The sequence below is a fragment of the Rhizopus delemar genome, genomic scaffold (assembly GCF_000149305.1).
Source record: "Rhizopus delemar RA 99-880 supercont3.2 genomic scaffold, whole genome shotgun sequence".
NCBI lineage: Eukaryota > Fungi > Mucoromycota > Mucoromycetes > Mucorales > Rhizopodaceae > Rhizopus > Rhizopus delemar.
In genome coordinates, this window is record NW_027137828.1 from 706903 (window position 1) to 722055 (window position 15153).

Sequence of the window (15153 nt, forward strand, 5' to 3'; positions counted from 1 at the left end):
AAAATATAGAAAAAAGGAAGAAAAAAAAAAAATCATTTGCGGTCATTTAATTAAAAATATTTCCAAATTTGCCAAACAAAGTTTTTAAAAGAGTCCAGACGTTCGTACGATGTTTAAAAAGTATTTGATTTTATTATTCATTAAAGCATTCATTCTCTTTTAGTTTCTTTAAAGAAAATATGTTTTAATTCTTTATGCCTTTTTTTTTAAAAAAAAATAACGCTAATCTTTAACCATGACATAACTGCCACACATTAAAAAAAAGGTGACTTTTTTGATCTTACGATACAATCCTCTTGTATCTCCCTCTTTCGTCTTTTACAATAAAAATAGTACTGAAATAATAAATCTTATTTAATACTTTTCGTTATTAAAGAAAAAAGAAAGGAAATAAAAAAAAGGTTTTGTCTGTGATTTTCTTTAAAAAAAGGTTACATAAAGATCTGATTCATAAATAAAAACAACTCCATCTTCAAGTTACCTAGACTTAAACGGTTACAAAACCTTTTTTTTGAGACAGTTTAAAATTCAAATTGGATGATTTTAATCTTTTTTTCAGAAAACTGTGGTATTAAAAATTAGACAGTACGAATTTCTTTTATGAACATACGAATTATGCTGTGAACAGTCAGTTTTTATGGAAAATTAATATCATTTTATTTACTATTTACAGTGGACTGTACAATATATAATCTTGTATTTGAATGTTATAAACATGATTTGGAAGCAATCAACCGCTTGCTTGGATATGAATAGAATTGTAGCAGAATTGCCTCTCCTAATTTTCAATCTCAGATGAACAGAAACCTTAATCTATTATTCAAATACTTTTCATTTTTCAAGATATCAATGCTTCAATAGAATGACGCTACAATGAATTTATGAGTCGATATACTGATACTCAATGCTCCATATTTTCAAAAAGCCACTTTTGAATTCTTATACTTTTGATGAGTTTCAATAAGCACAAGAAAAAAAAAAACTTTCTTTTTATTCAAAAGGAGCGATTGCTTGTGATCGTTTCACACAAATGGGGCCCCGTTTATACCTTGTGTAAATATACTCCTTACCAAACCACCATTCATGTTGTCAATAAAAATAAATAAAGAAAGCTGTCGGAGGTATTTAATAAATTGTAATTGAATATATGCAATTACTATTAAATTAATCTCCTCTTCATTTCTGTAATAGACAGAAAACCCCATTAAATGTTACAAAGTAGATTAAAGGAATGCTCATTTAAAGTAAATGTACGCACAGAGGGTGTTCTATTTAGTAGTTTGGGGGGTTTACATTGGATAATACATACCAGACTTGAAAGAAGCAATTATCTCCAACGTTATCTTGCCTCTACTCTTTCTTTTTCACTGCTAATTTTCTTGTTAATGATTCAGCAGCAAATCACTTTGGACAAGTTTCCTTCTTCTTGAGAGATTTGTGCCCCCTCTCGAAACACAGTGCGTTTATCAAGCAAAGCAATAAAGATTATAAATGATTACCTGAACATCAATTCAACTGTGTCTATTCCCAGAAGGATCCTAGCCTTCAGGGTATGGAATTGAACACAGAGAGGACTTACTCAAATGATGAGTAGTTTACAAGCCAATCCTTCCTTTCCTCTAAGCTTCATTAGCTGACAACAGTGAAATCATTTAATTTTTTCAAATTCTGAAAACAAAGCATTATTGTTACTATTTTTACTATGCGAAACAAGCAATACTATCGGTACATTCAGTCTATAGAAATCATATTAAGAATCAAGAAATCCTTTTTATTATAAGATAAAAGCAGTGGCTACAATCACATTGAGTGCTCATAAAATATGCTTACTTTTAAATAACTGACTTTTAAATGATTATAACGTTATATCAGTCAATTCATCTTCATCCTTTACGGTTTAGAAGATGAATTCTTTTATTAATATTACATTGCACAAGTACTTTTTTTTCTTAATAAAAAACCGTTTAAAATTCATCAGCATCATCAAGTTCATCATCGTCAATTAAGTGTTCTTCTGAACCATCGTAATCTTGTAATAAAACATCTGTTTGTTCATCTTGTCCTAAAGCACTGTAACCTGCTCCTCTGCTTCTAGAGAGGAAAGAAGGTAAACGAATATTGCTAAACATACCAGTGATATCTGATAGCGATCTTGGAATAGGAATACGTGATAAAATGCCAATGATAGCTACTGGAATTACAAATGCAGCTGCTGCCATCTTTGTAATAAGAGGACTTGAAAGTATATTGGATCTTAATTGATGTGTACCATCTTGGAGTCGAATACGACTATAAAAAAGAAAGATTAAAAACCATCTCTTCTATTTCTAGCATGTGTCTTACCCGAAGCTTCCACGTTTACGATAATAAAGGACGGCAAAGATGATACCAGCTCCAAACAATGGCAAAAGAAGGAAGGCTACCCATCCACCACCACTTCCACTCGATCGTCTTGCGTTAGGACACATTACTTTTTCTCCCAACTTGTCTAATTCATCACCACCTTCACATGTAGACGCAGCAATCTTTCGATATCTATCATAATTGATTGGTCTCAAATACATACATTTCAGCAGCTTATTTTACCCTGAAGGAGTGTAATAATGATCTATCGTGCCATCACACTTTGGTACTAGAGGTGATAACCCAGGAACCAAGACACATTTGCCATTTGAATCCCTCACATAATTATAATCACTATTACAAGTTAGTTGTGGCCATACAAAGAAACCCAATCATTTACCATTCAAAGTCTTCTTCTGCACAAGCACAATTACGAATTACTTTTTCTTGAATTAATTTAGTGCCAACATAACAATCGTGATCTCTAATACGACGGAAATAAGCCGTCTCACGACCAAACAAACACTTTTCACCTCTAGTGTCTTCAGGACTCCAAAGTTCAAAATCATCATTGTTTGGATTATCAAGATCCAAGACACCTACAAGAGATATAAGTTCATCTGTTTGCTACATGTATTCACTTACATTGGTTGGGACGAAGAGGACTGAAATCAATATGAATAGCAATCGTCTTACCACCCTTTAACCCAAACAAAACATACTTTTGGCTTGTGCCATCAGGTTGGGTGATGATGTCCTCAATGATCACACGATCACTCTTGGTCGTAAACTCATAAGTGTTCCAACTCAATCCTTCTGTCATCGTATACTTGATGCTGTTGGTAGGTTGCTCATTGTCTGCCAAGATCAAAAGAGAGCCTTGATCAGCGAATTCCCAAAGATGAGCTCCCTTGGCAATCTCAGTCCAAGTCTTGCCCGCATCACGCGTCAAAAACATGTCACCATCGCGATAATTTGACAAACGATCTCCAACGTTACCCACACCTACCATCAAACCAACCGCACTTGATAAACTAAACAAATCACGCGAGTTTTGTCGTTCAGAATAGCAGTGCAAGTTTAGGAAGCATGCGTCACGTGGACAGGAGTATGCATTTCCATTGCTGTCCCTTTTGGGTGCTTGAATTGGGTGCCAGTGTCCGCCAGCATCTGCAGTCATTTGGGTCGATAAAATCTTGTGGTCACCTCGGTTGGCTTGGTTGGAGTTGGTCACAATGTTGGCAATGGCGATACCTTCGATACCTTGCATTTTTTCGAAATCAACAATGCCCATCTCATTTCGATTTGCGTTCTTTAATGAGTCAACATAGTATGTTCCGTTTGAGTTGGAATTGAAAATTGTACCATATTCGCTACCTTTGCGTGCATTTGTTGTAACGTGGATCCATAATGAATTGACTGATTCCATGATTGTGAACGCCTTTAGGAAAGACCGCGTTTAATGTTTCGAATAGCAGTAATATTAAAACTTACCTCGGTTGATAAATCAAAATCGGCAGGGAAACGAGCAGTAGCAAACGTATTGCCATCCAAACTGACAAGTAGTTGAAGATTTGCTCCACCGTTCTTTGAAGCAGCGACAACCATGTACTTACCAAACACAGTAACTCCAACAATGTTCTCGAGCACAACTTTCTTATTGTGAAAATAATCTTGAGAAGATATAAACTGAAGTGATGAACCAAAAAGAGCCATTTGATTACCAGACTGCTCTCGGTATTGCTCACAGAAAATAGAATTACGGTGTGTGTCCTTGATGCTTCCTTCTCTACCCCAGATACAGTTGCGTACATAGGTGCCCAAAGAAGACCATGTACGACCATTATCATGACTGTAATATGCTTCAGAATGACAACTGGACCCAAAGCCACCCTGGCAGTTCTTTTCGCCAACATAAATCAAATAGTCAGGGTCATCATTATGGAAGTTCATGATGGTGCCTTGAAGGTTCAACAGAGGGCCCACAGGAACCTTCATTTCAACATAATTGGCTCCTTTATCGGTTGTCATAAAATGAGTAGTGCCTTCTGTAATAAAGTAGGTACGTTGATCAAAGTGTGGGTTTTGATACATGGATATGATTCTATGACCTTCGAAGAGTTCTCTCCAGCTGTAACCGTCATTGTCGCTACGCCATACCTTTCCATCCATCGTACGAACAATCACACGATCAGTATCACTAAAGTAAATATAGTCCACAACGCGATCGGTAAATGCAAAGGTACTCGAGATGATACTGCCCTTCTCACCACAATCCCACTCAATATCTCCTTTGAGATCAATGCCTCCAGTGCAACTACTCTTTGAGATCTTTTTATAACCTGATCGACCCTTGAATTTACTACCAGGTTGACAAGTTGGGGGTCTATCGGGATGAGGGCCAATACTGATACAATTGCCGGTTTCATCTCGCCAAAATCCAAAGTCGCATTCATAATCAATATCACGACATTCACAGTTCTCTAATATTGTCTGAGGCTCATGGAATTGAGCATTTACCTTGCAGATACGATCCTTCTTGCGGCGCCAGTAAGCTGTCTTTTTACCCAACAAACAGGCGTCATCATTTTCATCGTCCTTGGGCGTCCAGCGTTCAAAGTCACTCTTTTCTTCATTGTTCTCTTGCATCACGCACTGAGGTTGATTGGTATGCGTAAAATCAACCGTAACCATCACCGGTGACCTTTCTCCTAATCGAGAATGGCCTAGGATTACAAATTTCAGAGTAGAAGACTTGGGGTCTGTGGTCAATGTCTTGACACGAATAGGATCATCAGCAAACTGATAGGAGTGCCATGAGCTTCCTTGATCCCAAGAATACAACAATTCATTCGTTGGCTTTTCATCCGTCACAAGCACCAATAGAGATCCCTGATCACCAAATTCATAAAAGTGTTCTCCATCCCGAATCTTGATCCAGTTGTGACCTCCATCACGCGTCAAGAACGTATCACTCTCTGTATATTCGGTGAGAGCAGGTCCCACGTTACCAACGCCCATCGCCAGACCAGGGGCACCAGAAGAGGAAAAGATGGCACCCATGCCGTGGATATCTGTGCGGCTGTGAAGGTTCAGGGTACATTCTTTAGTGTCACAATCGATATTGGTGGGTGGTGCAAGAGGTTGCCATGATCCACCGTCATCCCAAGAGATCATGGTGCGCACCTTTTTCAACTTGTCAGGGTTGCTCACCAATTCATCTGCGTTCCAGACTTGATTGGCCAAGATGATGCCATCGAGGTTTTGAAACTTTTCAAAGTCGACATAGCCCACACCATCGACGTTTGTGTTATCGAGAGATAAATGATAGAATGTGCCATTTTCATTGGACTTGTAAAGTGCTCCAGATGATCTTCCATAACCAAGCGTTTTGAAGACGTTTAATAAAATAGAGTGTGTTGTTGATTGAAGAACAGTAAAGGTCTATAAAATTATGAATTTTCATCGGGATTTTTTTTTTTTTCATCTTTGTCAACTTACCATACGATTCACATATTCATCTGGAGGGAATTTTGCTTCAGAAAATTCTGTGCCATCTATGCTGACATACAAGGCAAGTTCGCCCTTATGGCTCGATGCAACAGCCATAAAATCTTCGACCACAAAGAATTCAACAAGATTTTCAAAGTAGACATCTGTTGTCTCTGCTAAATATCTTGTGCGTACCAATCTTAGACCTGCATCTACATCATTTTTATTGTAGGCAGAGCAAAAGATGACATCTTCGTCAATCTTGAAGTTGACATCGCGTCCAAATATACATTTTTCAACATACAAGTCCAGGGCCGTCCAGTCACGTCCATGGTTTCTAGATACATAAGCTTCATTGTGAGGCACAGGTTCATTTGATTTTCCAATAAAGAGCAGCCAATCCTTTTGAACAGGGTGGAAATCGAGTGTCTGAGGCACACGTTCACTGGGTGGCGCTGGTACCTTGATTGAGTGCCAGGTTTGACCTTGATCCTCTGTGAAATAGATGCCATCTTGCAAGATAGCATAGGCACGATTGTTATCAAACTCATGCAGAACCACATTATGAATGATGCCTTCATTTTCAAGCACACGCGTCCAGTCTACTCCTTGATTTCCTGATCTCCACAATTCACCTACTTGAAGACGAACCAAGATGGCCTCAGAATCCTTGAAATAGAGAAACTGTTCGATCTCGCTATTGAACGTGATTTGATAACGTGAAATTTCCTTTTCACCCTCAGCGATATTTTGGTCCTCAGGAGATGGAACAATACCTGCGATGTTTTCACTGCATTTACGTTCTACTGGATAATCAAGACGTCCTCGGCTTGGTGGTATACATGTGTTGCCAGAAATAATACGGTATCCACTGGATGCAGCATAGTAATCATCTTTGGAAGTGCATTGATTAGCAAAGATACGATCAGGACCAATACGTACACAATCTCCATTCTTGTCACGAGCGAAATTGTAATCACATTCATAATCGGCTCGTGTACAAGGGCAGTTCTTAACCTCTACCTCAGGATCTTGGAATTCACGGCCTACATAGCAATCTCTATCAGCCTTGCGACGATAGAAGATTTGTTCATGTCCCATCAAACAATCAGCTCCTTCTGTAAGGTCACGAGCATACCATTTTTCAAAATCGCTATTAGCATCATTGTTTTTGTCCAATTGACACTGACGAGAAAAAATGTTTGAAAAGTCAAGTTGGAAGATTTGCACATTCTTTTGATCAGAGGAACGAACAGAGCCAGCGATCAAAAGGAATTTACGTGATGTGGACTCAGGATCAGTTGTGAGTGCCCTAGCTCGGACTGTCATGCCAAGACTCAATTTTTCCCTGTTAAAAAAGGAGGTTTTTTGTTTTAGTACCAATAAAAAGTTGATATACACTTTGCTTTACCAATTCGTTCCTCGGTCTTTACTCCACCAAACATGATCTGTTTCTTTTTCATCATCCACTGCCACAATTAATGTGCCCATGTCTCCGAATTCATACATGTGTGCTCCTTCACGAACCCTCTGCCAACTAATACCGCCATCGATGGATAAGAATGTGTCACATTCGTCATAATTTAATAAAGACGAGCCATAGCTTCCTACGCCCATCAAGACACCCACTGCAGTTTGTGAAGAAGCCACTTGTCCAAAATTATGATTAGAAGTAACGGAATGTAAATGAAGTGCGCACTAGGATATAAAAGGAATGAGCTTCTTCTTTTTTTTTTTCAATAGCAAAAGACATCACTTTACCTCACTATCGTGACACTCCAAGCCTTTTACGTTAGTTATAGGTTTCCAACTTCCGCCATCATCAAAACTGATACGTGTCTGAACCACCTTTTCAACCATCTGGGATTCTACTTGACGAGGATTTATGATTTGATTTGCAATCAATATGCCTTCAACACCAGGAATACGTTCCACATCAATATAACCCATACTGTTTCTATTCGTATTTTCTAAACTTTTGACGAAAAAGGTACCGTTCGAATTCGACTTGTACAGTGATCCAAATTGAGCATGAGCATCGCCTGCCAAGACATCGACCATCAAAGCAGGGTTCGAGCTCTCAATCAACGTAAATGACTTTTCCTGGAGTGCCGCACCCTCAGGAAAGATAGCCTCGTGCCAAGTTTGACCGTCCATTGTCACATAGAGCAACATGTCTTGTTTATCAGTTGGATTGACTGCAGCCACAATAAAACGACCTACAGCACTGACAGCAACGACTCCCAGCATAGGTTTACCTAATCCAAAATCGACTACTTTATGAGTATGAAAGAAATTATCGGATCGGATGAGTTGCAAGTCGTTGCTGTTGAGTAATCCAGTTTGGCCGGAAGCTGATTCAATGCACATGATGTCATTGGTGGGAGCGTTTCGGAATTCAGAACTTGATAAACTCCAAATACAAGAGGTGACATGGCTACGTAAAGGATGCGTCGTCTCAAAATTATCATATGTGTAATAAACCTATAGCTCATGTTATCATCATTGAATCAATATATAAAAGTGTATTCTCTTACTGTGTTTTGACAATCAACACCTGTCCAAGAACCGAGTTTACAAGAAATGCCACTAAATAAGATGTATCCAGAACGTTCAGCATGGAAAGATAAATGAGAAGAAGAAGCACCGGATTCACTACGAGTATGAAACTCTTGCCATGTCTTTCCTTTATCTGTGGTTTTCCAATGTGTTTTTCCTGAACTCAAGACATAAGCCTACATGAAGTAATTTAGTGCATGACGATGGATTAGTTTCTGTATTATTTTTTACTCTGTTGTTATCATAAGGATGTTCATATAAATATTCAATATTATTACCAATACCGTTTACTTGGTACCATTCTTTTCCTTGGTTTTCAGAACGATACAAGATGTGGCTATTAGCATCAAACCATAAGATAACCTATACAGATAAAAACGCTAAGCCCTCCTGTTTATCTCTTTCTCTTTTTGTGGACTAGTCTTACTTCGGAATCTTTGAAATAAAACAATTTACTTGGTAATCTGTCGATTCCATTTTTTGTCACAGTTTGAGCCAAGGTATGTTTTAGCAACAATAAGGATATCAAAAAAATATATAATAAAGACAGACCTCTAGAGGTCTGCCAAGTGTTCTTCATTTTTGTATGTTGACGCGCGTGTGTGAAAGAGAAAGATATATATAGCTGAACTAATAAAGTACAGGGGATATTTAAATTATTTAACAGAAACAAAAAATGGGGTTTTTTTGCTTGACAAAAGGAGAAAAAGAAAAGAAACCTCTGTGTCCTTTTTCCAATGTGGAATAAAAGAATACACACTAGTAAAAAGTCACTCATCGCTTCAATCTCTGATTGGCTCAAGATGTTTAATTCAAGCAGAGATTATTATTTTTTTTCCCAGAAAAAAGGGAATTTTTTATTAATCGAGTTGTTGTAGGATAGAAAGAGTGTTGTGTCTTGATTATTAAGATGATAAATAGTTCATTAACATTGACATGTCCAAGTTGACGCGTAACAAAGCATGGATATTGAAACTAATGTCTTTGTGCATTGCACTCTTTCTATTTCAAACCGATTGGTCTAGGCCATGGCATACTCAAAAGTAGAGCAATTCTTTCTCTAAAACTTGCTTTGTTTGTAGAAACTGAGAGACTTTTAATTTCATTTTCAAATAAATCTTGATTATACCCAACAAATAAGATGAAATGTAGAATGAAATATAGGAAAACTACTTTTTATTTATAAAGTATAGATGACACGCGTAACAGTCTATTTTTTATGACCAGTTATCTTGTTTGCTAAATTATGAAGCATGCTTTCAATTTTATCGGCTGCGTTTTTACCATAAGTATGGTGTGTATCGCTTGATTGCATTTGGTCACCAGTAGAGCTCATTGTGTTACCGCCCGTAGGATTCATATTATCACCGCTCATGGGATGAAAATTGCCACCGCTCGTGTGATGAAAATTGCTACCGCTCATGGGATGCATGTTGTCACCGCTCGTAGGAGTCATATTGGTATTACTACTACCCATATTATCAGATTGTCTCATAGCTGTATCATTAGCAGCATCTCTAGTGTTGGCGCTATTGTCATAACCACCGCCTTGTTGAGCAGGTCCCATATTATGATCATCAGACATAGCAGTCTTGTGGTCGTCAGGGCTAGGCATATTGTAAAGAAATAATAAGGAAGAAGATTCTGCATACCTTGTCTTTTTATATTTACTTTTCAAATGAAAAATGAAACATTCTTTTTTTTTTTTTTTTTCTAATGCAAAATTTTAATGAAAACCCAAGTTGCATAGATAACGCTAAAACTTGAATATGAAAGGAAGCCGCTCGAGCAGTAAGTATAATCGTGAGCAGATTGGTTTCTTGATTAAATTTGTTAACAAAATTATTCTTTAAAATAGTGCCTTATTTACAGGCGTGACTAATAAGTAGTAACTTGCTGTATGCTAACATAATATGTCAATTGATCGCTCATATCCAGGGTTTCAGTTATTGGACAATATTTTTATTTTATCCAGTCTATCCCATGTAAATTACTTATCAAAAACAGTCAGCGGATGTGGTGCTTAAAAAGCACAAAAGGGTAAGCAAGGCTAGCATATGTTTTCAATAGCACATTGTCCATTTTTTATTCTAAAACGCTTGTACTAAAATCGTATTGAAATAGCTATATGCATATATTTCTTTTTTAATGTATTGACGCGCACATACACTAATTTACTACTTCTATACAAACATTGTTCTTAAAACTATAACAGAGCTATGCTATTAGTTCATATTCATTTAAAATGCTTTACTCAAACTCTGTGTTCAGAAAATCTTACCATCCTCACATAATAAAACTCATGTCTGCTGATAAATAAAATCCTAGTTTTTTCTTTGTAATTAATTGTTATTGCTAAAACACATCTATTATCGATACAGGCATCACATGCATTTTATTGTCTATTAGAAAATCATAGTTTTCATTTCATTTTAAGAACCCAAAGGATTATCTGCCATTTTATTTTATTCATTTTGGGCTTTAAAGATAATATTATTGATTTTTTTTAAAGCTTTCCTTTGTGTTTGTTCATTCTATGTTGTGAATAATTTGAGTTATCAATATAATATCCTTTAAATGCCTCTTGCAAATATCAGAAACCACATGTTACGAGATCAAGAAACTTAAAGAAAACTGAATCGCTTGTTTTATGCTTCACTTTTTTTATATTAATAATGGAAGACAAAAGAAAAAGTCTTTATGTTTCTTATCCAAATGCTCCTTTCTTCATGTCATTTTCATCTATGATACACGTTACCTGATACAGTACAATGTTCTTTTCTTTTTGCAATGCTTTTATATCTTTTTGGCCACTTAAAAAATATTTATTGCTTTACGATTCTTATTTGAAGTAATTGTATCGTTTTAACACATGAAGTCTGAACTAAGCCTCCTTATTTCTAAACTGAATTTTGATTTTTCTGGCTCTTTTTGATAGCATGCATTGCAAAAATAACTAAAATAAAGAAACAATTATACTAAAATAGACCATATTAGTTTGGTGTAAATTAAGAGGTTTTGAATCATCTACTTGAGGAAGGGGATGGTATATACAACATTTTGATGCAGAGACTGTATATTATCTCTCGAACAAGCTGACCGATATAAAGGTATTAATAAATATTTATTTATTTAAACTGCATGTTTACCCGTATTAACTTGAGAAAAGTATAGTTTTGCTATAGGAGGCTAGTCTCTTATCAAGATTATCAGAGTATGTGATGTTTATGGGGAGAAGCGTTAGTTATTACGAGAGAATTTAGTAGACGTTTGCTCAAACTTCACTGAACACAGTTTTGGTGTAAAATTTGTTTTCTCGTGTTAATACAAGTTTTCTGCAGCATGAGTTCAGTAATAACTGATGTTTTAGCTAAGTTACAGAAATTAATCTTTTATTATTATTATAGATGTTACAGTTGACAAGCTATAGCTTGCTGTTGCAAAGCTTGAAACTTCTTCTAAGAAAGAAATACATAAACTGACAAAGATGTAATTACTGCCTTTTTAATATATAGCTTGTATTGTTACTCATGACAAACTGTCTTAATGAGAGGATGGTGATACAATCCTTGTATAAAAATGAAGGATTGAGATATAAAGCTTCTCTTTTTATCTACAAATTCCCTTATACCTCTTCATATCCTATATTCATGAAATATACATCGGAAAAAAAGAGCATAGGGTGGCATCTTTTAATACGAAAGAATGGCAGCAGTGATGGGTTCTGCGATTTGAATTTTTTTTTAAAAAAATATACTTCAAACCTATGAAAAAAGATACGCATTTTTATGCCGCAATGGTTATCTGGCGTTTAAATTAGCTTGTAGCCCTGAGGACATACGCAGCTTTTCTGCGGAGATTCTACTCAACGGCTGATTTTTGGAAAGTTAAACAGTTTTTTCTTTTTTATAGTCCAAAAGAGATGTCTTCATTAGAAAAAGAAATGTTTAAAAAGTCTAAAATGTTGCCTCCATTGGGATCATTAAAAGAAGATGAAGTTTCTTTAGGGTACATGAAAGACGTTATTACCTTGAAAAAGCTATGCGTTCCTTTCCTTACTTTATTTTTTTTAGAGATAGTGAACGGTTAGAGATAAAACAGAAAACTAATAAAAAATACAGTCCTTACAGTTGGCAAGACTATTTTGAGAAAAGTGAGGATATAGAAATACAAGAGGATCGATTCCGGGTTTACAAGATAAATCCAAACAAAGATAATGGCCCTTTGTTTGTTATGCATCATGGAGCAGGTTCCTCGGCTCTTTCGTTTGGATTGACAGCTAAATATATCCATGAATTGACTGGAGGCGAGTATGGTATTGTTTCCGTAGACTGTAGAGGACATGGCGCTACAAAGGCAGATGATTTGGATTATTCCTTGGAGCGTTTATCAAACGATTTAATTTCTATTATTCATGCAACTGTAAAAGAAAATCAAGACGTTGTATTAGTCGGCCACAGGTAATGATGAGATTACTTGTGTAAGGAAATAGAAACTTACACTTAAAAAGTATGGGTGGTCCTGTAGTAGTTCACGCAGTACAAAAGAGAGTAATAAAGAATGTGGTAGGAGTGGTTGTATTAGATGTGGTTGAAGGATCAGCTATGGAAGCTTTAGTATCAATGACGCGCTTCTTAACCTCGAGACCTGCAAGGTTTAACTCATATGAACAAGCCATTCAATGGAGGTAATCATATAGTTATCTCTCTAGATTAAAAACTTATTCTTTACACAGTATACAATCAGATACTTTACGTAATACAGAATCAGCTAGACTTTCTATCCCTGCCCTACTTGAACATGACAAGGATAACAAGCTGAAGTGGATCACAGATTTATCCATGACACAATCATATTGGTCTGAATGGTTTACAGGCTTGAGTGAAAAGTTTTTAAATTCGGGTACTGCCAAACTCTTGATTTTGGCAGGCACAGATCGACTGGATAAACCACTTATTATTGGACAAATGCAAGGTAAATTTCAATTAGAAATATTCCCTGATGCTGGACATTTCTTGCAAGAAGATACACCCATGAAGACAGCCAATTGTTTAGTTGAATTCTATAAAAGAAATCGTAGATTGATTTTACCCATTAAAAAATATTAAAAAAAAAAAAAAAGAATTACGCGACTGCATAAATCACAATAAATAAAAAATTTTTCTCTCTTTCTCTCTTGTATTGTTCAAATGGGAATTCACGGTTTAGCAAGATTGATTTCTGAGCATTCACCTGAAGCTATCAAAAGCTATGAAATTAAAAATTTCTTTGGACGTAAAGTAGCTATTGATGCTTCCATGTCCATTTATCAATTCATGATTGCCGTTCGTCAACAAGACGGTCAAGTGCTTCAAAACGAAGAAGGTGAAACTACCAGTCACTTGATGGGTATGTTTTATCGTACAGTGCGCATGGTTGACAATGGCATTAAACCTGTCTACGTATTTGATGGAAAGCCACCTACTTTGAAATCAGGAGAAGTACGAAATATCATTTCCCTTACGCTCTAGTCTGATTTTCCTTATCATATAGTTGGCTAAAAGAAAAGCGCGTAAAGAGGAAGCACAAGAAAAAATGGAAGAAGCCAATGAGATAGGTACAGCAGCAGATGTGACAAGATACACTAAGCGTACGGTCAAGGTCACTAGTGAACATAATAATGAATGTAAACGATTATTGAAAGCCATGGGTATTCCTTATGTTGAGGCACCTTGTGAAGCAGAAGCACAATGCGCTGAATTGGCAAGAGGAGGAAAAGTGTACGCGGCTGCCTCTGAAGATATGGATACACTCACCTTTAAAGCACCCATCTTGCTTCGTCATTTGACTTTTTCAGAAGCTAGAAAGATGCCTATTGACGAAGTTAATCTGGAGAAGGCGTTGGCTGGTATGGGATTAGATATGGATCAGGTAAAGGGAGGGTTGTCCATGGAGAGACAGGAACTAACGTGAAAAGAGCAGTTTGTGGATTTGTGTATTCTTTTAGGTTGTGATTATACTGAAAGTATCAAAGGAGTTGGGCCTAAGAATGCTTATAATCTCATTAAGGAACACAAAACGATTGATGAAGCAATCAAGCATCTCAGCCAAAGGTTAAAAGACGGTATACCTAAAGAGTGGAATTATGCCGATGCTCGTGAATTATTTACAAAGCCTGAGGTCACACCAGCATCTGAAATCGAGGCAAGTGCAATAAAGTGAAAACAGAGTAAAAAGCATATTAACAGATAAATAGCTTACTTGGGGAGTTCCAGATGTTGAAGAAGTAGTTCAATTTATGGTGAAAGAAAAAGGATTTTCGTAATTTATCCTCATTTGATATACAATCAAATATTAAATATCATTTTATAGTGAGGATCGTATCAGAAAAGGATGTGAAAAATTAGCAAAGAATTTAAAGCAAGCAACTCAAACAAGAGTACAAGATTTCTTCAAGACAATACCATCCACAACTCCAAAAAAGGTACTTTATTGTCATCATTCGCTCTTTTACTTATAATTGTCAATAGAAACGTGAAGCAGAAGCAGCACCAAAGAAAGGTACAACGTCAAAAAGAGGTAGAAAGAAATAAAGACAGTGTATAGAAAGAAACATAATAAAAAGCATGCTATCAAATCATTTTTAAACAAGTTTTCAAAGTAACACTTGCGTTTCACAGTACAAGTTGATTTCCGAGATTATAAAAATAAACATTGTTTATAATCGGGAAAGTATCTGAGTATGTCCTAAAGACTATCGTCCATCCAGAACTTTCCCCT

General features: G+C 36.3%; 3 protein-coding genes across 3 annotated transcripts; 1 reads left to right on the forward strand and 2 right to left on the reverse strand.

The window, feature by feature from the left end:
* Nucleotides 1-1964: 1964 nt before the first annotated feature.
* On the reverse strand, nt 1965-8871 carry RO3G_02487 (uncharacterized protein; the record flags this gene model as incomplete). The annotated part of the gene is made up of 12 exons (XM_067657078.1): nt 1965-2289; nt 2344-2535; nt 2587-2697; nt 2744-2942; nt 2989-3655; nt 3838-5787; nt 5845-7183; nt 7247-7533; nt 7597-8319; nt 8373-8570; nt 8626-8757; nt 8851-8871. The coding sequence occupies 12 exons, from the start codon at nt 8869-8871 to the stop codon at nt 1965-1967; spliced, it is 6144 nt and encodes a 2047-aa protein (XP_067513179.1).
* A 733-nt stretch (nt 8872-9604) lies between these two features.
* RO3G_02488 (uncharacterized protein) lies at nt 9605-10009 on the reverse strand (the record flags this gene model as incomplete). The annotated part of the gene is made up of 1 exon (XM_067657079.1): nt 9605-10009. The coding sequence occupies one exon, from the start codon at nt 10007-10009 to the stop codon at nt 9605-9607; it is 405 nt and encodes a 134-aa protein (XP_067513180.1).
* A 2896-nt stretch (nt 10010-12905) lies between these two features.
* Nucleotides 12906-14966, forward strand: RO3G_02489 (uncharacterized protein; the record flags this gene model as incomplete). Its single annotated transcript, XM_067657080.1, has 7 exons — nt 12906-13081; nt 13130-13470; nt 13603-13874; nt 13927-14304; nt 14443-14591; nt 14746-14857; nt 14904-14966. The coding sequence occupies 7 exons, from the start codon at nt 12906-12908 to the stop codon at nt 14964-14966; spliced, it is 1491 nt and encodes a 496-aa protein (XP_067513181.1).
* Between the last annotated feature and the right edge of the window lie 187 nt (nt 14967-15153).